At 45.0% G+C, this 27,622-nt stretch overlaps 1 protein-coding gene across 1 annotated transcript; it reads left to right on the top strand.

Moving 5' to 3' along the window:
* The first annotated feature begins 10,420 nt into the window (after positions 1-10,420).
* LOC146759694 (myosin-binding protein C, cardiac-type-like) lies at positions 10,421-26,654 on the top strand. The gene is made up of 4 exons (XM_085509625.1): positions 10,421-10,693; positions 12,590-12,702; positions 25,330-25,491; positions 26,464-26,654. Exons 1-3 carry the CDS (start codon positions 10,576-10,578, stop codon positions 25,372-25,374), a joined length of 276 nt encoding a protein of 91 aa, XP_085365751.1. The 5' UTR covers positions 10,421-10,575; the 3' UTR covers positions 25,375-25,491; positions 26,464-26,654.
* The last annotated feature ends 968 nt before the right edge of the window (positions 26,655-27,622 follow it).

Raw genomic sequence — 27,622 nt, 5'->3', positions numbered from 1 at the left:
TGGTCTTAGGGCAGGGAAGTAATCTATCTATGTGATATTGATTGATGCTATTAGTTCTTAACAGCTTGACTCTAGAAGGACTGTTGTTCTTTGGTCACCTAGTTATAAAAGAATAAATGGCTCCTGTCTATTACAATTTTTAACGCATTTTTTGTTCACTGATGCCATAAATGTTCCTGGCATAGTAATTGGCCTTGGTATATTCAGTGACTGAAAGCAACAGTTGTTGCTCTAAGAAATGCAGTACAAAGCTAGGTCTCCTGTAGCTCACAGCCATCAGCTTGCTCCTCAGGCAGGTTCTGTCCGTGTATGGGAGATCACAATGTGAACCACTGATTGATCAGCTGAGGCAAGTGTGGGGTCAGCTGTGGGAGCACAGGTGAAAGTTATGTAGCTGTGCTCCCTGGAGGGGTGGAGTTCGACTCCACCTCCTCTGAGACCTCATTTAAGGGCTGACCCTCACTGAGGCAGCATCTCTTGGAGATTGCTCACCAGGGAGGATCACCTCAGCTCTGGTGAGTTCCCTTTTCCTTATATCTTCTGTATTTCTACCATTTTACTTGTAATTGCTATCCTTGTTAATACCAGCATAGTTATTGCCAATACATTTGGCAAGCCAGGCAGGAGCCACTGACTTGGCATCTAGAAATATAAGGAAAAAAAAAAAATGTCCTTTGTGTGGAAAATCTTTAATTGGTACAAGGGGGAGAAGACCACCCCCTTAGGGACATGCCTTCCTGGACAAATTCCAGGTTTTGAGGCGTCCCCATATTACCAATTAGCAACAATTATTGAACAATGGGGCCCTTTAAGAGTACCAAATAACATGGATGCCTATTGTCTAACTGATTACTTTCTAGGACTACAAAAAGATATCTTAATTACAAAAGAAAAGTGAATGGCTGCATCTATGGCAGTCTGGCCATTATTAAATGCTTTAAATCAGGCAGAGATAAAATCAAACAACATTGCACATGAAAATGAATTGTTAAAGGCCCGTATTGAAAAATTGGAGGGTGAGATCAATCTATTGACAGGAAAAAAACCGTCATTTTCTTCCTCCAACCCTCAAATTAGATACATTTCATTTAATGACGATCAAGATCCTGAAGAAATGAATCAAAATAAGATCACTAAATCTGATCTAGATAAACCATCTGAGACGGACTCACTAGAAGTCCGTCCAGTAATAACTCAAAAAACAAAGAAAATTCAAGATCGACCAGCAGGAGTACCTCCTGATCAATGGCCCCCTGCCGAATCTGTTTTACATGTAACAGCCCGTCCATATACACCTACTGAACTCATGGACCTAGTGCAACGATTTAGGCAAAGGCCAAGGGAAAGTGTTCCGGCTTGGTTATTACGGTTATGGGATTCAGGGGCAGATAGTGTACTGGTTAGTGGCCCCGAAGTATCTAAGTTGGCCACAATAACAGTACATCCTGCCCTTTGGCAGAGACTGTATGCTGGGACTCAGTTCCCTGAAGAAAACCATTCAATTGTAGAATGGATAATGGCTGCTTGCCGCATGGTGTGGACAAATAAAACTGATATGCCAGTAAACACAGGGATGTGGTCTTCTATGGAAGACCTTCAAAATTATATACGCGAATTAGGTATGAGAGAGGCTATCTACGAAGACACATTCGATAGCCCTGATATGGTTAAATTTTCTGCGGGAATGAGGGACCTAATTTTACAGTAAGCACCCTCTCATATGTATGGAACCTTGGTTTCCATACTTAATCCAGTAGTATCCGCAGAGGCAGTAGTCCAACAAGCCGCCCAATTGGTAGCAGACCTCGGAGAAACTGAGCGTTTACGAGCTAAGCGCAATATCAGGGTGATTGAGGATGCCGAGGCTTTTCCAATAGTGCGAGCCAGAAGATCGGCCCCGCGAACTTCTCGGGCAGGACCTGTTAGGGTATCCCGGAAACAAATGTTTAATGATCTGCTCCGGGCAGGCGTTCAGTTTTCAAAAATTGATGGGCAGCCCAATCAGGTTCTCCTTCAGTTGTGGAAGCAACTGAAGGATGAACAAAAATTTCAGAATAAACCCAAAAGGCCAGGGATAAGATTTATAGAGCGGCGACCAACAACAACATGGAATTTAGAAGATTTTATAGTTCCAAATAGGAAAAAGAAGCCACCTCAGGTGCCTCGGGTTATGACACCGGAGGTATCGGAGGTAAAAGACTTGAATCTGGCTCAGTTCATGGCTTGACGAGGGATGTCAGTCCTCCTAGGGCCTCTAGATGGGACCGGAGGCCCTATGTGGAACTGACGATATACTGGTCCCGAAAGAATATACAGAAGGTTATGGCCCTAGTTGATACCGGGGCAGAGACATCTATAATATATGGAGACCCAACTAAATTTAAAGGTAATAGAGTGATGATTGGAGGTTTTGGGGGACAAACCATTCCGGTCACCCAAACCTGGGTAAAACTGGGGGTCGGGTGTCTTCCACCACGGGAGTACAAGGTATCCATTGCCCCAATTCCAGAGTATATATTAGGAATTGATATCCTGTGGGGTCTGGCTCTCCATACAACAGTGGGAGAGTTCCGATTGCGGCAGAGATGCATTAGTATCCGGGCAATCCAGACAATATTGAGAGGCCATGCAAAACATGAGCCTATTTGTTTGCCGAAGCCACGCCGGATTACTAATGTGAAACAGTACACACCCCACACACGGGTGGGCAGGATGAAATAACAAAGACGGTGCAGGAATTAGAAAGAGTGGGTATTATAAGGCCTTCACATAGCCCATATAACTCCCCAATATGGCCAGTGCGAAAACTGGATGGAACATGGAGGATGACAGTAGACTATAGGGAATTAAATAAGGTCACGCCACCTGTTCATGCGACTGTACCCAATATTGCCTCCCTAATGGACACACTAAGCAGGGAAATCAAAACATATCACTGTGTCTTGGATTTGGCGAATGCATTCTTCAGTATTCCAATCAGTGAAGAATCGCAAGATCAGTTTGCATTTACATGGGAAGGGAGGCAATGGACTTTCCAGGTCCTACCCCAAGGGTACGTACATTCGCCCACTTTTTGTCATAATTTAGTGGCACGTGATCTGGCTAAGTGGGAAAAGCCAAATAATGTCAATTTATATCATTATATTGATGACCTCCTGTTAACATCCGATTCGTTAGAGGCGGTGAGACAAGCAGCAGATTTGTTGATAGCTTACCTGCAGAAAAGAGGGTGGGCTATAAACCCACAGAAGGTGCAAGGTCCGGGGCTATCTGTAAAATTCCTGGGAGTAATTTGGTCTGGGAAAACCAAAGTACTACCCAGTGCGGTAGTAGATAAAGTCCAAGCGTTTCCAGTCCCTACAACATCAAAACAATTGCAAGAATGTTTGGGTATATTGGGGTATTGGCGCTCCTTTATACCTCATTTAGCTCAGCTATTAAGGCCATTATACAAGCTTACAAAGAAGGGTCAATCATGGAATTGGGGAAAGATAGAACAGGATGCTTTCCAACAGGCAAAACTGGCAGTTAAACAAGCTCAGGCGTTGGGTATATTTGATCCGACCCTCCCAGCTGAACTAGATGTTCATGTTACTCAAGATGGTTTTGGCTGGGGCCTGTGGCAACGCCAGAGTTCTGTTCGAACCCCCATTGGATTCTGGTCTCAGGTTTGGCACGGAGCAGAAGAACGATATAGCATGATTGAGAAACAGTTATTGGCTGCCTATTTGGCATTACAAGCAGTAGAGCCGATAACGCAAACAGCAGAGGTCATAGTTAAGACTTCATTACCAATCCAGGGGTGGGTGAGAGATTTGACTCACCTTCCTAAGACGGGGGTGGCCCAAGCACAAACGGTGGCACGATGGGTCGCCTATCTAAGCCAGAGAAGCAGTCTGTCTTCATCTCCACTTAAAGAAGAACTACAGAAGATCCTAGGCCCAGTGACGTATCACAGTGATACATCAAAAGAACCGATGGTTGCTCCACCAGAGAAGAGTCCCGTTCAGGAAGGAAGATATCCTATTCCTGAAGATGCCTGGTATACGGATGGGTCCAGCAGAGGCAACCCGAGCAAGTGGCGAGCAATAGCATACCATCCCTCTACTGAGACCATCTGGTTTGATGAGGGGGATGGTCAAAGCAGCCAATGGGCAGAATTGCGAGCCGTGTGGATGGTTATAACTAAAGAACCTGGTGACGGCGTCCTGAACATCTGTACAGATAGTTGGGCTGTGTACCGGGGGCTCACTCTGTGGATTACGCAATGGGCTACCCAGGAATGGACTATCCACGCCCGACCGATTTGGGGTAAAGACATGTGGGTAGACATTTGGAATACGGTCAAACACAGGACAGTATGTGTCTACCATGTCTCTGGTCATCAACCCTTGCAGTCACCAGGAAATGATGAAGCTGACACACTGGCCCGAATCCGATGGATTGAGAATTCACAATCTGAAAATATTGCCCGTTGGTTACATCAGAAGCTACGGCATGCTGGACAGAAGATAATGTGGGCAGCTGCTAAAGCATGGGGGCTGCCTGTACAACTATCTGATATCGTTCAAGCATGTCAGGATTGCGATGCTTGCTCAAAGATGAGACCGAGACCGTTGCCTGAAACAACATCCCACATTGCTAGAGGATATAGTCCTCTTCAGAGATGGCAGGTCGACTACATTGGGCCCCTCCCTCGGTCTGAGGGGGCGAGATATGCCCTGACCTGCGTTGACACTGTAAGTGGACTGCTGCAAGCCTATCCTGTACCAAAGGCAAATCAAGCATACACAATTAAGGCACTTACTAAACTGATGTCTGCATACGGGACACCTCAAGTTATCGAGAGTGACCAAGGGACTCACTTCACTGGAGCGATGATACAGCGCTGGGCAGAAGAAAACAACATTGAATGGCGATTCCACCTGCCATATAACCCAACAGGGGCAGGCCTTATTGAACGTTATAATGGTATCCTTAAGGCTGCCCTGAAAACAGACTCTCAGTCCCTGCAGGGGTGGACAAAAAGATTATATGAAACCGTGCGGGACCTGAATGAAAGACCTCGGGATGGCAGACCCAGTGCCCTGAAAATGTTACAAACTATATGGGCCTCCCCTCTTAGGATCCAAATTACAGGCACCGATAATAAGGTAAAACCGCAGGTTGGTACTGAAAATAATCTTCTGCTCCCTGCCCCTGAGAATTTAGAACCGGGAATCCATAAGATAAATTGGCCTTGGAAGGTGCAGGTAGGACCCAAATGGTGTGGCCTACTTGCACCTTGGGGGAGATTATTGGAGGTGGGAGGTTCAGTCACCCCCTCGGTGATAGGTACATGGCCTACTGACATCGTGGTCAATACTCCGGCCTTTATTGCTAAAGGAACACCTATTATGTCCCTATGGCAGATCAAGACTCCTCCTCTGGTGCCAGATATAGTTATACAGCCACAGATATCTGGCCAGAGGGTATGGTATCGGAGGCCGGGACATAATCCAGTACAAGCAGAAGTATTGACCCAAGATAAGAATACGGCCTGTATCTTGCCCTGGAGGGCGGATCTTCCCCTCCTAGTACCCTTGAAACATCTATATGACTCCCCTTAAGATTGATTCTAAGCCTCTAGGACCATTACTCTGGACTGATGAAACGCAGACGGACCTGCACTTCAAGATGATTTGTCTCCGGTAACATCTATCAAGCACTGGCCCATGGAAGATCATAAACACCCATCCAATCATCATCATTTGAATAATATCAACATCTAATGCGACGGGAGATTGTATCAGCGTCGTGATTGGGTCTCTGTAATAAGGGGAACTCACCTAATCATTGGTTCACGTTGTGAAGGGGTGGAGTGTATGGGAGATCACAATGTGAACCACTGATTGATCAGCTGAGGCAAGTGTGGGGTCAGCTGTGGGAGCACAGGTGAAAGTTATGTAGCTGTGCTCCCTGGAGGGGTGGAGTTCGACTCCACCTCCTCTGAGACCTCATTTAAGGGCTGACCCTCACTGAGGCAGCATCTCTTGGAGATCGCTCACCAGGGAGGATCGCCTCAGCTCTGGTGAGTTCCCTTTTCCTTATATCTTCTGTATTTCTACCATTTTGCTTGTAATTGCTATCCTTGTTAATACCAGCATAGTTATTGCCAATACAGTCTGGATGGAATGAAGGGCATGAAATACTGATGTGCTCATCAAACGCTGCTTGTTAGCTTAGAGACAAGGTGTTGAATTGGTTTGTTCATGTATTGCAAACAGGTTACTTAGCTGCCTTCATTTTAGCTTCAGAAGAACATGTGCAGAATACAGAATTGATTAGAAGAAATAAGAACTGTCTGCATAGAACTTACTCTTTCCTTGCACAGGAGAATCAAGCACACGTTTGTATGTGAGTACCTCCAGAGGTGAAACTTGATCCCCCAGATGTAATGAGCAGAGACATTACAATCAGTTCTAACTGTATCTTAATGCTGTGCTGAATAAGCCTGAGTCAGGATGTAAACCACTTTCTCTTTTTTTCTTCAGATGAAGCCATTAATTTTGTCAGCAAGTCCAAAACGACTCCAGAAATATCAGTCAGTCCTTCTGAAGACCTGGAGCTGGTGTGTGAGGTGTCAGCTGCAAGCGGAGCTGTCGTATGGAAGAAAGATCAAATAGAGGTGAAGCAGGACCAGAGGACAACCATCATCTCCCAGGGGACGCACCGCAAGCTCATGGTCAAAAATGTGACCCTGAAAGACCAAGGGAGCTACAGCTGTGAAACAAAAGATGACAAAGCAACATTCCAAGTGAAAGTCAGAGGTGAGAAAATGCTTGGAATCCCAGAGATAAAGGAACACTTCATTTTGTGTGTCTTGCATTTGGAGGATCAACTTACAGCCTCTCTGGTGCAAAACATTTTGGCTATAGGACTTTCTTTGTCATCTAGTGTCATAGCAACACTTTTCTACATGTGCTTTTCCATCCAGGAATGAATGACTGCAACAAACAATAGGCAAGGAGGGTAACTTGTGCAGCTCTTGTAGTCAGCTGGTGTCTGCAGGGTTACAGTGCAAGAGCACACCAGGCATGCAAGGAGTGAGAAAAGGGGAGGTGTTTGATGAGATCTGGTTACAAAATTTGAATGACACAATGAGGTGGAAAATGCCACTAATCAGACTCATAAATGGCCTGGGTTGCAAAGGCCCACAGTGCTCATCCAGTTCCAACCCCCTTCTTCCTATGTGCAGGGTTGCCAAGCAGCAGCCCAGGCTGCCCAGAACCACATCCAGCCTGGCCTTGAATGCCTGCAGGGATGGAGCATCCACAGTCTCCTTGGGCAACCTGTTCTAGAGGGCCATTCCCTTCTGATTTACTGGAAATGTAGAGAGACATCAGAAGAAACAAAGAGAAGGGAGGAGGTTCAGCAGTGCATGCAGGTGTTCTAAATCTCATGTCCAAATCTGCTATCAGACTGCGAAATGTTTAGATTTATGATATGATATGAAATGATATGCCTATTCATTTCCCAAGGCAAAATAGAGGGGAAAGTATTTTCCTGTCTTAATGAGGCATCATGATGGTCCCTGTGAAGGGCAAGTATAATGAAAATGGGGAACTGGAGTAAGCTCTGCAGCAGACTACAGCAAAATGGTGTGACTGTTGTGATGTCCCTGCAGAGAAAGAAGACGTGTTTACAAACAAGGACAAGGTACAAAAGGAGGTGAAGGCTGCACTGACTCAAAATGCCACGTTGAGCTGCGAGGTGGCCCAGGAGAAGATGGAGGTGAAGTGGTACAAGGAGGGGAAACTGATCACCTCGAGCAAGAAGTTCAAGGTGGAGTCAGAGGGCAAACAGTGTCGGCTGGTGGTGATCCAGGTAGAGAAGAAAGATGCAGGGGAGTACAGCTGCGAGGCTGCTGGCCAGAAACTCACCTTCAAGATTCATGTCACAGGTGAGAGAGAACACATTTTGGCCTTTCATTCTAGAATGTTTTAGAAAACGGTCATTAGTTTGTAAGTTTTCCCTGCTATGCTTAAAATTTTTGGAGCTGAACTTTGGGGTGGTTAATTTCTGATGAGGAAATTGAACAAATTATTCTAAATACAGTTGTGAGGCAGCTCCATCTTTTAAAATCTTCAGGAATTTCCTTTTGCTGTGGGAATGAGGCCATAGACAAGAAAGTTCTGATTGCACTTCTCCATTCCCACGTGCCTGTACCACTAGAGCAACTCTGCAATGCAGCTGCGTCTCAGGAAGTTTCAGAACAGGGGCTTTGTGTCAAGCACTAGGGGGTGTGCTCTATGTAACATGTTTTTGTCTTGGAAGGGCTCATTTAGCATGGGAGAGAATACTACAGGAATGTTTTGTATAAGTTGATGTTTTGAAGACATAAGTAAATGGCAGCTAGGGGACGAAAGAGTCATGAGAGTCATACAAGAAGCATCACAGAATGCCTTTTGTTGGAAGGGACCTGGAGGATCATCCAGTTCCAATCTCTGTCCTGGAAAGGAACACATTCTTTGAGACTAGGTTGCTCTAACACCCATCCAGCCTAGACTTGAATGTTTTCAGGGATGGGGCATCCATAAATTGCACAACTTCTCTCCACATCATTCTCTTGGGGCATCAGACTGGGAGAACTGATTCATTTTTCTGACTCCTTCCCCAAAACCTGCTCTTCTTTCAAGAGGCCAAACTAATGTATCTCTCTCTTTTCAGAGCCAGAATTTGTATTTACAAACAAGGAGAAGGTACAGAAGGTGGTGAAGGCTGCAACAACAGAAAATGCCACGCTGAGCTGCGAGGTGGCCCAGGAGAAGATGGAGGTTGTCATCAATTTATAAGCAATGAGCCAATAATGTTCCAATTATAAACTTTTATTAATTGTAGCGGGTAAAACTAAAAGGCAATTCAGTGCTGGGCGACAGGGGGATTATTGTTCCTCCAACTGCCGCGCCGTCCCGTCCCTTGCAACTTCTTTTGTATTGTCCATCCCGAGCGTATTGTCCTTTAATTGGTCGGTTGTGATCGTGCGACTTGGTGTGTCGTTCCTTGGTTGGTCCTTCCGTGGAACTTTGTATCCATCGGGGCGCGCTTTGCCTGTAACTACGCAGAGTACACAATCTACCCATAAAATTAGAGTGTTCTGCAACCTTTGTGGCCTCCATATTCCACCATTATATCCCGGTCCTAATGAACAAGCACTCCACCACAATGCTACCACATCCCGGTCTTAATGAGCAAACATTTTATCACAGAGGTCAAGTGATAAAAGGAGGGGAAACTGATCACCTCGAGCAAGAAGTTCAAGGTAGAGTCAGAGGGCAAACAGCGTCGGCTGGTGGTGAGCCAGGTGGAGAAGAAAGATGCAGGGGAGTACAGCTGCGAGGCTGCTGGCCAGAAACTCACCTTCAAGATTCATGTCACAGGTAAGACAGGTGTTGTATGAAATACAGCAGAGAACAGTAAAGTAAAATCTAGTTTCTATTATACTGCACCTGGATCACTGTAGTCTGTGCTGAGGTTTTTTCCCTAGACTTGATTGCCTGGGTTTGTAGAAAGTATTTGGTTTCAGTATGACACAAAGACCTGTTTCAGTCTGTCTGTAGAGCAATAATTAGTAATATATGTACAGTGGAAGCAATATTCAAGATATTATTCAAATCTCTCCTGTGCCTGAGATCCCAAACTGTAATTCTTGTTCACCTAAACCTTTGACTAAGATAAGTATGTGCAGTGAGGCTGGAGTGCATGTTCTACGTGCAGCCTTTCATGGCAGGAGAAGCAGGAACTTCTCCTAGTAGTACACTGCCTTTTTACTATGCCTTTATGTTGGAGGCTGCATCTGGATAGGTGAGTCTGCTACTCACAGTAAGAGACCTGGTAGAGCTGACTATTGCCAGAGCTCAAAGTAAGATAGATATCTGCAAATCACACACAAAGAACAAAGGACTGCGTTGGTGAGCATATTTCCTTTGTGCCTTTGACAGTCACAGTTGTGGCAATGGTAGAGGCCATGAGGAGTCTGTTCAGGAAGCCAGGAGTACTGCTCTGGGTCATGAAAAGGCAGCCAGTGGTTTGACTATCACATGTTTATGTGTTTTGATGTTTCACAGTGGGTCTTAAGTAAAAGGAACTCAGGTTTTGGTTGCCTGCAGGACAGATGTTCTTTTGGGTTCAATATGTTTGCATAGTGACTTGCAACCATGGGACTGGTGTTCAAGGACCCTCTTGGTTCCTTCAGTTCCTAGGTTCTTTCTTGCCTAGATTTGACACTTTGTTTCAACAGAAGAGCTGATATTCTCTAGTGAAGGCTATTAGTTTGGGCACAAGTGGTAACCTAAACCTGTTCCAACCTGTACATACAAACCTGCAAGTTGGTCTCATTTCGGTCCCTCAGTCAATACTTTTTCTTTTCTTCCCTCAGAGCCAAAACCTGTGTTTATAAACCAGGAGCAGGTGCAGAAAGAGGTGAGTGCTGCCCTGGCAGCAAGTGCCTCCCTCAGCTGTGAAGTAGCACAGGATCCAACCGAAGTAAAATGGTACAAGGATGGAAGACTGCTTGCCTCCTCCAGAAAGTTCAGAATGGAATCTGTGGGCAAAACACGGCGTCTGGTTGTGGAGCAGCTGGAGAAGAAAGATGCTGGAGAATACATCTGCGAGGCTGCTGGCCAGAAGATGACCTTCAAGTTGGAAACAACTGGTGAGCATTCGCTTTGGGAGCACTAAGCAGCTTTTTATGTGGCTTAGAGGAAGACTGGCTGTCTTCTACCCTGTGGGCATGGAACAGCCACAATTCCCCCCGGAACAACATCAATGACCCACACCACAAGTTGGATTCTCCTTTTTAATGTAGTGGTAGCGAGGTGAAAATCTGGCTGTGGAATATTTTTGACTAAGGAACTTCTACTTTAATTTCTAGATGTGCTGAATTACCCTCTGGAGTGTCTTTCTGAATATATAAGCAACCATGGGTGACTATGATCCTGATTTATATCTAGGTTCAGGCTTACTTTTTCAGTTAGGTTAGATCAATAGCTCCAGAGAAGATAGGGAAATACAGCAGTTCACTGATACCATGTGTCAGAAGAATGCAGCTCAGTGCTGGGCAGTTTGCTGCTTCATTCCCTCTTACAAGTTGCACCCAAGGCTGGAAAAGACCACTGAGATAGCTGAGTCCAACCCAGCCCACCCTCACTGGACTTACTAACCACGTCCCCAGTGCCACATACCCGTGGCTCTTGAGCACCTCCAGTGACTGCGGTATATCAGCGTGGTTGCTTCAGTTGTGGGAGTTTTCAGACACTGGCTGTTGTTCTAGCGAGACAAAAAACCAAAACTGATGGAACAGTGTCTATACAGGAAGCAACTGGCTGTCCTGATGGCTGCCAACAGTTTTACACAAGGTGTGTCATGCAAGCTTGCATGAGTCTGGTTTAAAAACTTGCTGTTCTGATGGAAGGAGAGGATGTTGGTACAGGATAACTGCGGGATTTGTGCTCTCCCGACATCCAGTTGCAATCACAGCTTATTGTTGCTATAGAAAACAGCTTCTCTGTAGACAAATTGAGTTAGTTCCAATAAGTGGCTGAAGCCCTAAGTGATCCAAGGTGAAGCATGATCCAAACTGGAATTTAACTAATTGTAGTAGGGAATCCAAGCCTTAATGAGATGAGTTATTTAAAATATGAGTCCTCCATCTAAAACAGCATTGAACTCTTACTCTGGTTTATGATAGAAGTGAGAGTTTAACAGCAGAAGTCTGAAGTTATGCTCCATATTTCTCATCACTCAAGAGAATATTTGAATATATGAATTCCTTTGGCTATGTTAGAGCTCATAATGAGGTCAGCTGATGTTCTTTAAATGCTCGGAGTCTAGCAATGTGGGGAAGTGGACTGCTATTTGCTGCTGAGCTTTAGGCTAAGAAGCCTGATTTTAGAGGACTGTGGACTTCCCCTTTCCCTTCCCCTCTCCTCCCCTTCTCCCTGGACTGATCCCACATGGTTTGAGAATGATTTCAGATCAAGGTAAATGAGGAATCGCCGTGTGAAAACCTGTTGTTTTACTGCACTATAAGAGACACTTAGTCAAAAGACAAGTGTGTGTTCCAAGCTTGAGATTGCAGGAGATCCTAGAAACAACTCAGCTGCTCAAACCTGTAGTCTGGCTGAATCTTTTATTGTCAGTTTTGGTCAGGAGGAGATGCTTGAGTAAGACAAATAAAAGGTCACGGGTAAGTTGGTCCTTCTTGTGATATACTTCTAGGCTTTCATCAGGGAGAAGCTTAATTAGTCCAAATAATCATAGCAGAAACCACACCAAGAGCATGAGAGTGAAATTTATACTTTCTTGACGTGAAGGAAAATTTTACCTGGTTCTGCCATTCCCCAAATATTTGTTTCCTTATGACAAGAAGAACTTTGCAGAAGTAATTTTTTTTTTCAGTCTTGCGTGCAACACAAAAAGGGGTAAAATCTAGGAGGCCACCTGAAATGTTTTTTCCATCTGGAAGGATCCATTTAACAGCACCCATGGACCTGGTTATGAACAAAACTAAGTTCCCAACTAAATCCACATTCTTCTTTCTCCTTCTCAGAATTGCCTGTGAAAATCAGCAAACCATTGGCAGACAGTAGCGTCATTGAGAAGGACAAGGTCACATTTGAGTGTGAGCTGTCCAGGCCCAACATGGACGTCAAGTGGTTCAAGGTATGGCATGTAATGGTATTTTCCTTTCTGACTTCTCTGGAAATGAATGAGAGCCTTTAATTTCACTTCCAAGGGATGCGAGTCTGAGCTTTTCCTTGATAGCTTTTTCACTGCTCTCTTTTCTTTATGCTCTTTTATTTGCCCAGATCAGCACTCTTTGTTATTATGTCCTGAGTTCATTTATCAAGTTGAAATTGAAGTTTGTTTTGGTTTTATTGTGAACTTTTTAGGTCATGCTGCACAAAATATTGTTGGTTGAACTACAGTACAGTCTTGAGCTTCAAGTCTAACACAGAAATTCTCAGCCGGGATTTTGTAGCCTTGTTGTGAACTGGGTTTTTGGGGTGAAATCTCAGTTTTCTTTGCACCTGACAGTGTGAGAATTTGCTCTGGCACTTTGTGTACCTCCCTGGTGCTCAGCTGTTCCTTCCCTTACTTGGGGATAACGTCATTTATTCAAGGTGATGTCCAAACAGGCTTGTTAACAGTCCTCCGCAGTGCTTTAAGCTGTCATAGGTCAGCCAGAATTTATGCATGTTCTATAGCCATTCCTTCATGTTGAAAACACTGCACTGTGCTTAAGCTTCAGCATATGTTCCAGTAAGCACAGTTCCATTAATTCTAGGGGAGTGGGTGAATTAAGCATAGATCTGAAGGCTCCCTTTGCTGAGTGCAGAGATGGAAGGACTAATGGAGATCTGACTTGATATTTTCCCTTCTAGGATGGGAAGGAGCTCTGTCAAAGTAAAAAAGTGGGCATTACTTCCCAGGGAAATAAGAGAAGTCTCATTATTCACAAGTGTGAATATGAAGATCAGGGAACATCCACATGCTGAGCAGCCTAAGACAAGACATCAGCTACCCTAAAGGTTCATTTTATGTTTAACTGAAAGAGCAAATAAATCCTCTTGTGGTATTTTGCACCACGGGAAGAAATGCTTCATGGGCAGTTTGGGCATTTCTTGGTTAGTCCTTTTGGATACCTTTCTCTTTCTTCTTTATGCTCAAGACAGATTTTCCCTCCATGTGTTGCATTGGTTAAACCCCAGTGTGTAGCTCATCATTGGGCTCTGAAGCATCAGACTTGTTACTGAACACATGGGTCTGCTGTGCCCTGGTAGATGCCACCTTCCCAAGGGACGTATGAAAGGATGCTTTTTTCTGATTTCCTACTAGATGCTGTCCTCATGTGGCCACTTGGGTTCAGTGTTAGCATGAACATGAACATGTGTCCTGTCCCATGACTTTGGTGAACTCTCATTTTCTCTCTCATTCTGCAACCAGGTTGGGTTGCTGTTTCAGTACTGGCTGTTTTATGTAGCCATTCCATTTGTTCTGGTTTACGTTCTTTTTTATTTTCTTTTTTTCAGGCATCATTTCTATACAGTAGACAAAGCCAGCCTATTACATTTGATTTACAGTTTTTAGCTTTTGCTGGTAAGCATTTCAGCTCTCAGGCAGTTTTACCAACAGCTTTGAAGAGCTGAAATGAACCAGCCTGGACACGATGGTCTGTTTTTGTTGGTGTAATGAATTTATGAAGTTAAACTGATTGACCCCATAAGGTTTTACAGTGTATGACTCACGTCTGGCAGAGTTATCACAGCAATGAGTTTATATACTTAGCATTTCAGGAGGCAAATGGTTGGGGATACTCTTTCATTTGCTTGCGTCTCAGAGTGAATCACTAGTATGTGAACCATCCTTCATCTCCTTTGTATTGCTTTTGTGTGTGTCTGTGTGTGGTTTCCCCTGTGAATTTCATTCTTTCCAGTTATATGGAAGTTCTCTTTTGAGCAGTGAAATTAGATGTTCCATCATCAGTCATAATGGTAAAGCTGAGTTGCCACGTTATCTGTGTCCTTTCTGTCTGGCGTCTCAATAACTGCTGCCCCACCACAATATCTGCCTAATACTTCAGCTCCATGGATGCCTCCTTGTGCAAACTGAGAGCCTGTATTTGGTGTGCATAGATCTGGGCTTACATCTGTGCTGGTAAATGCACTAGTGCATGGGCTAAGCAGTCCTGCCTCCTGTGCTGTGGGCATTGAGATGGGGCTCCTACAAGCTGCCCATTGCAAGATATTTAGAAACTAATTGCTGCGGAGGTTTCCATCCTCTTTTCAGACTAACTAAAATTTGGTTAGTGGGATCAAAACAGAAGGGGCAGGGAGGGAGAGCTGACCAAGGACTACTGATGGAACAACTATGAATCCTTGGTTCCTCAGGATTCCCTGCATCAGCAGTTGGCAACAGGAGTAAGGGGGCTCAGGAGGACACTGTGGAGTAGTGTGAAAAATGAGCGAAGAGAGTTACTAATTGATGCCTCTTGGAAAGTAGTCCAAGAGTGGTCCTCTTCCTAAACTCTCCTCTTGTGTGTGGTTTTATCTTTATGAGGCGTTCATAACAAGTGATGTGTAGATCTCCCTTATCTCGTAATGTCTTTGCCTGCCTGCAGTGAATATGCAGGATACTGGATCATATACCAGCTTCTTTGAATTACTGCTCATGTCAGGAGATAAAATCTGCCTATTCTTTGAACTAACACTGGCGAGGGTTAGTTATTCTGGCTACCGAGAGAATGACACAGCAGATTAAACTCTTTGTCATGGTTTAATAATTTTGTAATTTTTGCTATCAGTATTCCACATCATAACATCATATAAAGCATGAATAATTTTACTGAATCTGCAACTTACAGAAGAAGACTACATCTCCCAGGGAACAACACGATAGGTCACGGGACCTGGACACTATATTAACTCTGTCGCAGAACAGACTGACGTCTTTTCGAGTTCTGGCGTTCAGGGAAGTGTGTGGGAGCCTTCAGCCGTTTGCCTAGATTCACAGTAGGCCTCTCGGTTACGGGACTCATTCTCTCTCCTATTTTGCTTGATTCGTTAGCTCAATTTTCAATTATATTGTATTATATTGTGTTATCCTGTATTTCGATATAGTATTTAGTAAATAAGTGTGCCTCCTTAGATCGTTGCCGCTGTTTTCTTTTCTTAATTAACTTTTTCCTTTCGGCCTAGGGCCCCTCCGGGGCCTACGGCCCCTGTCACGGACGCAGGTGGATTTTTAGTTCAAACCGTGACAGATTTTGGTGGAGAATGCGGGCACATTGAGTTGCTGTTTTTCTGTGTTTTCTTCTGTTGCTCTTTTAGCTTTTAACAGAGCTACGAGTTTTTTTTCCCTGTTAAGGAGCTATCTCGTGTTTGCGGTTCTGCACCTGCGAACTTGACCTTGAAAGTCCAGGCGGACTGCCAATACTCCGGTATATTTTATAAACACTGCTGAGCTTTGTTTTCTTTTACTTTTTTCTCTCTATTGGAGGAAAAAAAATGTTTTCTCTACTAAATTTGTTTTACCAGGGACTGTGTGCCATTGGTTCCTTTTTTGAGACGCTCCGAACATATTGGGTCATGTTTAAGCTGGCCACTTTTTCTTATGGAGCTATACAATTGTATAATGGATTGAAAGCATGGTTAGCAATGCTCACTTCGTATCTGTATACAGCTCCAGAGGGAGCAACTAATGCAACTAATTATACAGAAATGGTGATTTTTAAGCGTGCTCCTCTTTCTTTCTATGAATCCTTTATGCAGTTCTTGAATGATCAGTGGGCCACACTCTTAATCTCCCTGATCTTACTGTTGATTATTGTAATAATCTCACTCAGTATCTGGATTTATAACATCCGGAGGAAGTCTTCTCTAGAACCAGAGAACACTGAGTGGCAGGGAGTGTGGAGAGGCTTTGAAGAGATTCTCAAAGGACAGACATCTTCAGTGTTATGGAGCTTCACGCCTGAACACTTGAAGAATCCTGAGAGTTTGATTGCATATTTGAGGCAGGAATGTTGTGGCTCAGGCAGATCTCAGGAGGCACAGATGATTTTGGGCCTAGCTAATGCTTATCGGGCCTTAGTCAATACCATTCCTGAGAGGGAACTTTTTGAAGCTGAGAGAGAGAGTCTCAGGGCCGAGAAGGAGAGTCTTAGAGCTGAGGCAGAAAAACTTTGGACTGAGAAGGTAGAGAGAGAAAAAGCTTTTGAAGCTGAGAGAAAAGATCTCCTGTACCAACGAGACTCAATCTGGTACGAGAAAGAGAATCTTAGAGCTGACGCAGAAAAAGTTTGGGATGAGAAAAGCTCCCTGCAATCCCAACTCAACACTCTCCAGTCCGAGCACAGCGCCCTCCGGTCCGAGCACGACACTCTCCAGTCCGAGCACAGCGCCCTCCGGTCCGAGCACGACACTCTCCAGTCCGAGCACAGCGCCCTCCGGTCCGAGTACAACACTCTCCAGACTGAGCGCGATGCCCTCCGGACCGAGCACAATGCCCTCCAGACCGAGCACAACACTCTCCAGTCCAAGTATGACGCCGTCCAGTCTGAGTGCGGTACCCTCCAGGCCAAGCATGATGCCTTCCAATCCAACTGCGACACCCTCCAGTCCGAGCACAACACTCTTCAGTCTGTGCATAATGCCCTCCGGTCCGAGCATAACGCTCTTCAGACTGAGCACAATGCCCTCCGGACCGAGCACAACACTCTTCAGTCCGAGCATAATGCCCTCCAGTCCGAGCATAACGCTCTTCAGACTGAGCACAATGCCCTCCGGACCGAGCTCAACACTCTTCAGACTGAGCACAATGCCCTCCGGACCGAGCTCAACACTCTTCAGACTGAGCACAATGCCCTCCGGACCGAGCACAACACTCTTCAGTCCGAGCATAATGCCCTCCAGTCCGAGCATAACGCTCTTCAGACTGAGCACAATGCCCTCCGGACCGAGCTCAACACTCTCCAGACTGAGCACACTGCCCTCCAGGCCGAGCATAACGTCCTCCGGTTCGGGTACAACACTCTCCAGTCCAACTACAACAGCCTCCAGACTGAGCTTGGTGCTGTCCAGTTTGAGCGGAACGCTCTCCGAGACCAGCTATGTGCCCTCCAGGGTGAGTTGAATGTATTTAACCAACTACCAGGGGCACATGTAGTCCAATTTGGCCAGCCATTGGGGGCACATGTAGTCCAATCTGACCAGCCACCGGGGGCACAGGTAGTCCAATTGGACCAACCATCTGGGACACCAGATACAATGTTGGTTGCCCCTGTAAGAGGGCGAAAGACAAAACAAGTTTCAACTCAGTTAGAGAAAATGCAGAAGGAGTTAGAAGAGCGGAGGGAGTTAGGAGAGCAGGACTCAGGAGACTCAGGGGAGCAGGGGGAGTCAGAAGACCAGAAGAAGTTGGAGGAGCAGAGGATGTTAGAGGGGTATAAGAAGATGATAGAGGAGCAGAAGATGATAGAGGAGCAGAAGATGATAGAGGAGCAGAAGAAGTTAGAGGAGCAGAGAAAGTTAGGAGAGAGGAAAAAGAAGGAGGGTTACCTGGAGGAAATAACACAAGCATCAGGGTCAGGGTCAGAGTCAGAAGAGGAGCCAAAAGCTACTTTTTCTTTACGAGAATTTCTCAAGTCCAAACTTGTAGATGGGGCAGCCTCATCAACACAGTTGCCACCATCAACACCTGGGACTCTTGATAGAGCAAAAGGTGAGCAAAGTATTATGACCATTATTGATCGATCTTTTAAACTGAGTGAAATTCGAGATCTAAGAAAGGATTACACACGTCAGCCAAAAGAAAATATGGTCACTTGGTTACTTCGCTGCTGGGACAATGGTGCCAACAGTGCATGGCTCGATGGCAGTGAAGCTCGCCAACTGGGTAGCATTTCCAGGGACCCACGTGTGGACAGAGGTATTGGCACATGCCAAAATCGGTCCTACACCCTCTGGAAGCGGATGTTGATAGCGGTAAGAGATAGATTCCCCTTTAAACGGGACTTGGAGCCTGAGAGAAAGAAATGGACTGATATTGAGAAAGGTATCCAATCTTTGAGAGAAAATGCTCTGGTGGAAATGCTATACAGCCGCGAGTTCAATCGTAATGATCCAGACCAATTACATGATCCCGAAGCAGTCCGCGTTCCACGACAAATGTGGCGTGACTTTACAAAAGCAGCTCCAGAAAAGCATGCCAGTGCACTTGCATTAGTATATGGCAAAGGGGACAGGAAACCCTTTGTGAATGAACTAATTGGCAGACTTCAGGAACTTGAATTATTTATAAGCGCCACAGAAGTTAATCTGTATACTTCAGCCATTGTCAAAATTGTGGAAAGGTTAAACGAAGTGGAGGGAACACAAAATGATATTATTGACAAATTGGCTAATGTGCCTGATGTAGATGAATCCACGGTGGTACAAGACGATGGAAACCAGGATTTCCACAATCGCCTATTGAGGAAGCTAAACAACATGAGTTCCTCTCGACCTGTATCATCGAAAATCTCAACCATTAAAAAGAGACGTCCTCGTATTCAAGCAAATGACGATGATAAGTCACCTCGAATCAACAATGAGACTACACGTCTTGCCTTGTTGCTTTTCCTCTGTAGTCATGGGGAGGACATGAAGAAGTGGTGTAATTCATCCACTTCTGCACTTCAGGCACGAGTGAAAGAATTACAAGGTGAAACAACTACCAAGGTGAACTCTTCCAAGAAGGGGAGAGTTCCAGTTGCTGCAAGTCAACGAGGTAAACAATAGAGGGGCCCTACCCCCAGCCAGGGGGGGGAAAGGGACAACAGAGTATACTGGACTGTGTGGATTAAGTGGCCTGGCACATCTCAACCACAGAAATATAATGCCTTGGTGGACACTGGTGCACAATGCACCCTAATGCCCTCAAGTCACCAAGGGACACAACCAATATATATCCATGGAGTGACTGGGGGTTCCCAAGAATTGACTATGTTGGAGGCCGAAATAAGCCTCACTGGTAAAAACTGGCGAAGGCACCCTATTGTGACTGGTCCAGAGGCTCCATGTATACTGGGAATCGATTACCTTAGGATGGGATATTTCAAGGATCCCAAGGGGTATCGATGGGCCTTTGGGATAGCTGCTGTAAACACAAATGGTGTTAAGCAGCTGTCAACTTTACCTGGTCTGTCAGATGATCCTTCTGCTGTGGGGTTGCTCCAGGTAAAAGACCAAGAGGTACCAATTGCCACCAGAGTGGTTCACAGACGGCAGTACCGCACCAATAGGGACTCATTGCTCCCCATTCACAAGCTAATTCGCCAATTAGAAAATCAGGGAGTGATTAGCAAAACGCACTCGCCTTTTAACAGCCCCATATGGCCAGTGCGTAAAACCAGTGGGGAATGGAGGCTGACGGTAGATTACCGTGGCCTGAATGAAGTCACACCTCCATTAAGTGCTGCTGTACCAGACATGCTAGAACTCCAGTATGAATTGGAGTCAAAAGAAGCTAGGTGGTATGCCACCATTGATATTGCTAATGCCTTCTTTTCCATCCCATTGGCTGCAAAATGTAGGCCACAGTTTGCTTTTACCTGGAGAGGTATTCAGTATACCTGGAACCGTTTACCCCAGGGGTGGAAGCACAGCCCAACAATTTGCCATGGATTGATCCAAGCTGTTTTGGAACAGGGTAATGCTCCTGAGCACTTGCAGTATATTGATGACATTGTGGTGTGGGGCCATACAGCAGCAGAGGTTTCCAAGAAAGGGAAACAGATAATCCAAATTCTTTTGAAAGCTGGTTTTGCCATTAAGCGCAGCAAGGTGAAGGGGCCTGCCCAGGAAATCCAGTTCTTAGGTATAAAATGGCAAGATGGACGTCGTCACATCCCAGCAGATGTGATTGACAAAATCACTGCTATGTCTCCGCCCACCAACAAAACAGAGACCCAATCTTTTCTGGGAGTAGTGGGCTTTTGGAGAATGCATGTCCCAAACTACAGCCACATAGTGAGCCCTCTCTATCAGGTAACACGGAAGAAGAATAATTTCTCATGGGGTCCTGAGCAGCAGCAGGCTTTTGAGCAGATAAAACAAGAAATAGCCCGTGCCGTGGCCTTGGGGCCAGTACGGACGGGACAGGATGTGAAGAACATCCTCTACACTGCTGCTGGAGAGAAAGGTCCCACCTGGAGTTTGTGGCAAAGAGCCTCAGGAGAGACCCGAGGCCGACCCCTAGGATTTTGGAGTCGAGCATATAAAGGGTCTGAGGAGCGCTACACTCCGACTGAGAAGGAGATCTTAGCCATGTATGAGGGGGTTCGGGCTGCTTCTCAAGTAGTTGGGACAGAGGTTCAGCTTCTTCTAGCACCTCGCTTGCCAGTAATAAACTGGATGTTTAAAGGACAGGTTCCCTCCACCCATCATGCTACTGATGCCACTTGGAGTAAGTGGATTTCATTAATTACTCAACGAGCTCGAATGGGAAAACTCAGCCGTCCTGGAATTCTAGAAGTGATCATGGACTGGCCTGAGAGTAAAAAAATTGAAACACCACCTACAGAAGAGGTATCACGTGCTAAAGAGGCACCACCATACAATGAGCTACCAGAAAACGAAAAGAAATTTGCCCTATTCACAGACGGATCATGTCGTATTGTAGGGAAGCATCGCAGATGGAAAGCTGCTGTATGGAGCCCCACACGACAAGTTGCAGAGGCCACTGAAGGTAAAGGAGAATCAAGTCAATTCGCAGAGGTAAAGGCTGTTCAGCTGGCTTTAGATGTGGCTGAACGGGAGAGGTGGCCAATGCTTCATCTTTATACTGATTCATGGATGGTGGCAAATGCCTTATGGGGGTGGTTGCAACAGTGGGAAGATGATAATTGGCAACGAAAGGGTAAACCTGTTTGGGCTGCTGAACTGTGGAAAGACATTGCTGCCCGAATAAGGAACATTGTTGTAAAGGTGCGCCATGTAGATGCTCATGTGCCTAAAAGTAAGGCTACTGAAGAACATAAAAATAACCATCAGGTTGATCGAGCTGCCAAAATTGAGGTGGCTCAAATAGACTTGGACTGGCAGAACAAGGGTGAATTATTCCTAGCTCGGTGGGCCCATGAGACTTCAGGTCATCAAGGAAGGGATGCAACATATAAGTGGGCCAGAGACCGAGGGGTGGACTTAACTATGGACGCTATTGCTCAGGTTATTCATGATTGTGAAACATGCGCCATAATTAAACAAGCCAAGAGGATGAAACCTCTTTGGGGGGAAGGGCGATGGCAAAAGTATAAATATGGAGAGGCATGGCAGGTTGATTATATCACCTTGCCACGATCTCGCAATGGTAAGCGTTATGTACTCACCATGGTGGAGGCAACCACTGGGTGGCTCGAAACATACGCAGTACCCCATGCTACCGCCCGAAACACCATATTAGGGTTGGAAAAGCAAATCCTGTGGCGGCATGGCACTCCAGAAAGAATTGAATCAGATAATGGGACCCATTTTAAAAATTCCCTTGTAACCACTTGGGCCAGAAATCATGGCATTGAGTGGATTTACCATATTCCCTATCATGCACCAGCTTCTGGTAAGATTGAACGATTCAATGGGTTGTTGAAAACTATGTTGAAAGCAATGGGTGGCGGAACGTATAAAAATTGGGAGAACCATTTAGCAGAAGCCACCTGGTTGGTCAACACTCGAGGATCTAGTAATCGTAATGGTCCTAACCAATCCAGCTCCCTACGTACCGTGGAGGGAGATAAGGTTCCTGTAGTACACATAAAGAGCGTGTTGGGAAAGACGGTTTGGGTCCTTCCAGCGTCTGGAAAGGGCAAACCTCTCCGGGGTACTGTCTTTGCCCAGGGACCTGGGTGCACATGGTGGGTGATGGACAAAAATGGGAATGTTCAATGTGTACCACAAGGGAATTTGATGTTGGGGGAGTGCAGCCAATGATTTTCCTGTAAATATATAGGTAGAGTCTCAGAAAATATTTCAATTAGGTACAGAATAGTTCAATTAGGTATAGGACTTAAGATAGAGTGGATTAATGTTAAGGAAACACTTTTTTTTCTCTATATACCTTAATTAGGCATTCTGTAAGCAAGTTTTCCATCTGGACTCTATATCCTGCACTGGCCATGCATGTGTAGAGCACACATGGAAAGAAGTATAAGTCAAAAGGAAATCTGCTGTGGTGGCTGGGAAAAGATGAGTGCACCTTGATGTGGGGGACGCCCTACTAGCGCTGCCTTTTCCCTCTACCGCTGACACGTTTTCCTTTTTCTGGCAGTTTTGCCATTTTCTCAAAATTAATAAATAGTAGGTTAGGTTATAGAGTTTTGTTCTCAACTTAGGGATTTGTATGGAATAAATATAAATTGTTGAGAAAAAATAAGGTTGCTGATTATTCACAATTATACATATGAGTGTGTATGTATGTATAAACATAATGTAATGATGTAGAATAAGGGGTGGAATGTCATGGTTTAATAATTTTGTAATTTTTGCTATCAGTATTCCACATCATAACATCATATAAAGCATGAATAATTTTACTGAATCTGCAACTTACAGAAGAAGACTACATCTCCCAGGGAACAACACGATAGGTCACGGGACCTGGACACTATATTAACTCTGTCGCAGAACAGACTGACGTCTTTTCGAGTTCTGGCGTTCAGGGGAGTGTGTGGGAGCCTTCAGCCGTTCGCCTAGATTCACAGTAGGCCTCTCGGTTACGGGACTCATTCTCTCTCCTATTTTGCTTGATTCGTTAGCTCAATTTTCAATTATATTGTATTATATTGTGTTATCCTGTATTTCGATATAGTATTTAGTAAATAAGTGTGCCTCCTTAGATCGTTGCCGCTGTTTTCTTTTCTTAATTAACTTTTTCCTTTCGGCCTAGGGCCCCTCCGGGGCCTACGGCCCCTGTCACGGACGCAGGTGGATTTTTAGTTCAAACCGTGACACTCTTTCATTTCCTTCTTTGTCAAATGCCTTTTCATCTAACTGTGTGTCCCATAGAAATTCAGAGCAGTGTTGGCTGAGGGAAGTGAAAATATTTATCTCCTGTGTGTATCTGCCACCCTATTTAGACATGCTGGCAGAGCGCAGAGATTGGAGGAGTTGGATTAGGCAGTAGTTTCCCTATTGCTCACAGAACCACTTTTTCTGTGGTCTCCCAGCTACCCTGTGCCCAGTGGCCTATGCAAGATGGAGCGGAAAAGGCTCATTTTATGAACAAACAGGAACCTTTCTGGTCAGATTAATACCTGTGCTCTTTTAGAGAGATTTAGATACTAGAGATTTTAGGTACTGGAATAGGCTCCCCAGAAAGGTGGTTGAATCACCATCCCTGGTTGTGTTTAAGAGCCTTTTGGATGTGGTACTCAGGGATATGATTTAGTGTAGGGTTTTTAGAGTTAGGGTACTGGTTAGGCTGCGGTTGGACTTGATGATCTTCAATGTCTTTTCCAACCTGGGTAAATCTATGATTCTATGCAGGAACTCTTCTCCTGAGGTTAATCCAAGTTGTATCCAGGCCCTTCAGAAGGAAAGGGATATAGCAGCACAGAAATATGGCCTGATTCTGACATAACTAAATGCAGACCTGGAGAGTTAAAAGGGATTGTGTGATGTTCAAAGGATTTTGAAGCAAAGATGTCCCCTAGGTAAGATTTGTGGCTGACATTCCCCATACATTGTTTGTAGGCACACAAGCTAAGGAGAGACTAGTGATGAGCATGCAGAGAAGCCAATGGTTCAGACAGGTTTGTAGTGACACAACACTGTAGAGTTCTGTCTAGTTCTCCTTGGCATAGTTTGGAAAATAAAGATGAGGTAATTGGTGGTAACCAATATGGCTTCATCAAGGTCAAGCCATGTCTGACAAACTTGGTGGCCTTTCATGATGGAGTAACAGCATCAGTGGATAATGGGAGAGCAACTGACATCATCTACTTGGACTTGTGCAGAGCATTTGATCCCGTCCTGCATGACATCCTGGTCACCAAACTGGAGAAAAATGGTTTTGATGGATGGACCAGTTGCAGGATAGGGAACTGTCTGGATGGTCACACTCAGAGAGCTGCAGTCAATAGCTCAGTGTCCAGGTGGAGGGTGGTGTTGGGACCAGTGTTATTTAATATTTTTGTAGGCAACATGGAGAGTGGAATCAAATGCAGCCTCAGCAAGTTTGCAGATGACACCAAGCTGAGCGGTGCTGTTGATGTGCTAGAGGGAAGGGATGCTACTCAGAGGGACCTGGACAGGCTGGAGAGGTGGGCCCTTGGCAGCCTCATGAACTTGAGTGTGGCCAAGTACAAGGCCCTGCACCTGGGTCAGGGCAATCCCAAGCACAGGCACAGGCTTAGAGGAGAATGATTTGAGAGAAGCCTTGACCCTGAGGAGAAGAGTTGGTGTGGAGGGAGGTGTCCCTGCCTATAGCAGGGGGACTGGAACTAAATGACCTTAAAGATTCAGTCAGTTCTATTGTTTTTCTACCCTTAATTTTGCTTGAAAGGTTTTAGAATAAATGAGATTCTGGTTTCCATGAAAACTGTTTGCAGGGAGCTCCATTGTAGCTAGTAGGTCTGTCTTTAAGTTCAAGGGCAATAATGCATTGACTGTGTTGAAGAGAGAAATGACTCAGGAATGGATGATGGTTTAGAATAAAACATAATCCTACTTATTTTCTATGCAAATATGTGTAAGGAAAAGATGCTGCACTCAGTTCTGGAAATACCCTGACAAATATATCTCTACTGTTTCACAGCTGGAGATATCAAGATTGTTAAAGCACTGGAAGATGTGGAAGTGAATGAATATGGGAGTGCATCTTTTGTCTGTGAGATTTCACACGATGAGGTTCAGACCCAGTGGTACAAAGAGGACAACAAGCTGAAGGCTGATGACAACATCAGAATGCAACAAGATGGTAGGGTGTAAGCGGGGGGTCTTTCTCCTGAGTGGGGGGTGGATTGGAGATCAAGCATATAAGACATCTGAAATGAAGTGAAGAGGGTTCAGAAGCGAGTTCCCCTTTTGTTTTGGGACTGAGGTTTAGGTGGAACAAGTGACATGGTGGGATGCTTAGTGTGGGAAGTGTGATGCTATCCCACCATCCCACACTGCTGGGAGCAGGTAGGAAATGAGTGCAGTTATTTCCAAAGTGGGGGTGAACAGGGCAGTCAGTTCACCTCTCCAAAGAGGTTTTGTCTGACTGTGAGTGTGATCCTTCTGTATCAGATACTTTGAATTTGACGGTGGCCGCATTTGATCAGTCCTTGTAGAAGCCATGTTTAGATTCTGCTTTGGTCTGCTCCATTTCCAGTTCAAAGTCGTTGGACACTAAATGAGACAGCTGCATCTCAGTAAAAGATGTGTTTGAATAGCTGTGATGTGCTTACTATTCAGATTTACAGAGCTGAGGTTTTGTCCTTGGCTATAGCAAAGAAGTCAAATCAGGTGAAATTAATTGTATTTCTGAACTAGACAAGTTTAAGTTTGGTAGCACCTAAATTTGGTGCGGTTTGTCATTGATTTCATCTGAAAGAAACTTGCAGGCTTTTTATCTGCTGTTGTCCCCAGCGTAAGATTATCCATTCACATCCTAAAGTACTTGTTATATTTTCAACTCACTCTTCTTTGAATAAAAGCCTCAACAATTGGGAGCAATTTAATAAGCACAGAACAAGAGCTGGACCTTGCATTTGGTAGATACTGTACAGTATTACTTCATAGAAATGTAGTCAATGGCATTCCCTATAGACAATCGTTTGTTTTATCTTTAGAGTCGTTCAAAGAACCATTGTGAACTTGACATTAATTGGAATGGAATAGACGCAAGAGACTTTCCTCTTCTTCCAATTGTCCTCATCCTTTCTTCTCTTCCACCCCTGCTTTGCAGATTACCATATAGAAATCACCAGGAAGTTGGAGGACAAGACAGCTTTGGAACGTCATTCTGTCATCCTGTCCTGTGACTTCAGGCCTTCTCCAAAGGTTGTGAAATGGTTCAAGGGCCGCACACCCATCGAGCCCTCTGAGAAGTACAAGATCAAGAGGGATAAGCATTCAGTAGAGCTCAGAATTCTGAAGCTGAAGCCCGATGATGCTGGTGTGTACAAGTGCAAGGCAGGAATTGCAGAGACTGAGGCCACGCTGACAGCTGAAGGTATGAGCAGGGAGGGTGGCCTCTTCCATGTCCTATTTCACCTCAGATTTCTCTTCTTGAGGTTGACTTCTGCCGTTCTCTCCTGCTAACTTTATACATGTATTATCTTCACATAGATGATTACACAAAGATCATCTAGTCCAACCATTCTACCACATCCCAGTATGATTTATAGTAACAGTGGTAACAGTTCACCTTGTTTCCCCACAGCCCGCAATGTAGAAGTAACGAAGCACCTGCAGGATGTAGAAATTGAAGAAGAGAGCTCTGCTGTCTTCTCCTGCGAGCTGTCCCATAATGACGAGGACGTGGAATGGTTCCTGAATGGCAACCTCCTTTACACCAACAATTACAATGACATCAAGAACGTTGGCAATTGCTGCACACTGACAATGAAGCAGGTTAAGCCTGAGGATGCTGGCACAGTGACAGTGAAGTCAGACAAGGTGTCAGAAAGCGCACCTGAAGGTGATAGGTGGGTCTGATCACACCCCTCCTGGATGTAAGAGATGCTAAGGAGCTCCAGTTCATTCTATTGTGCAGCAGTCCTGCTTCTAAAGCTGACCTCTCTGGGGTGACAAGTCATCAGAGGCTTTCTTCCAGTGGAAGGTTCCATTGCAGCAGATATCAAGGAAGGAGGATGGTTTTGGTGTCCTGCCAAAGCATTCCATTGCTTTTTATCATCATTTTACTTAACACAAGGAGAGTTACAGGAGCAATTTCTTTTACTGCTTCAGTAACATGCAGTGTCAATGCTGTTGTCTCCAAGGATTTATGACTGAAGGAGAGATCATTCAGTGTGTGTTTTGCCTCTGGGATGACTAATGACCAGGCTGTGAGCAACCTGATCTAGCTGTGAATGTCCCTTTTTATTGCAGGGGAGCTGGGCTAG

This window comes from Coturnix japonica, chromosome 9 (genome assembly GCF_054131305.1).
Source record: "Coturnix japonica strain WE chromosome 9, WE-NBRP24, whole genome shotgun sequence".
NCBI lineage: Eukaryota > Metazoa > Chordata > Aves > Galliformes > Phasianidae > Coturnix > Coturnix japonica.
Note: the sequence above shows the minus strand (reverse complement) of the source record. Positions and strands in the feature narration are given on the sequence as shown.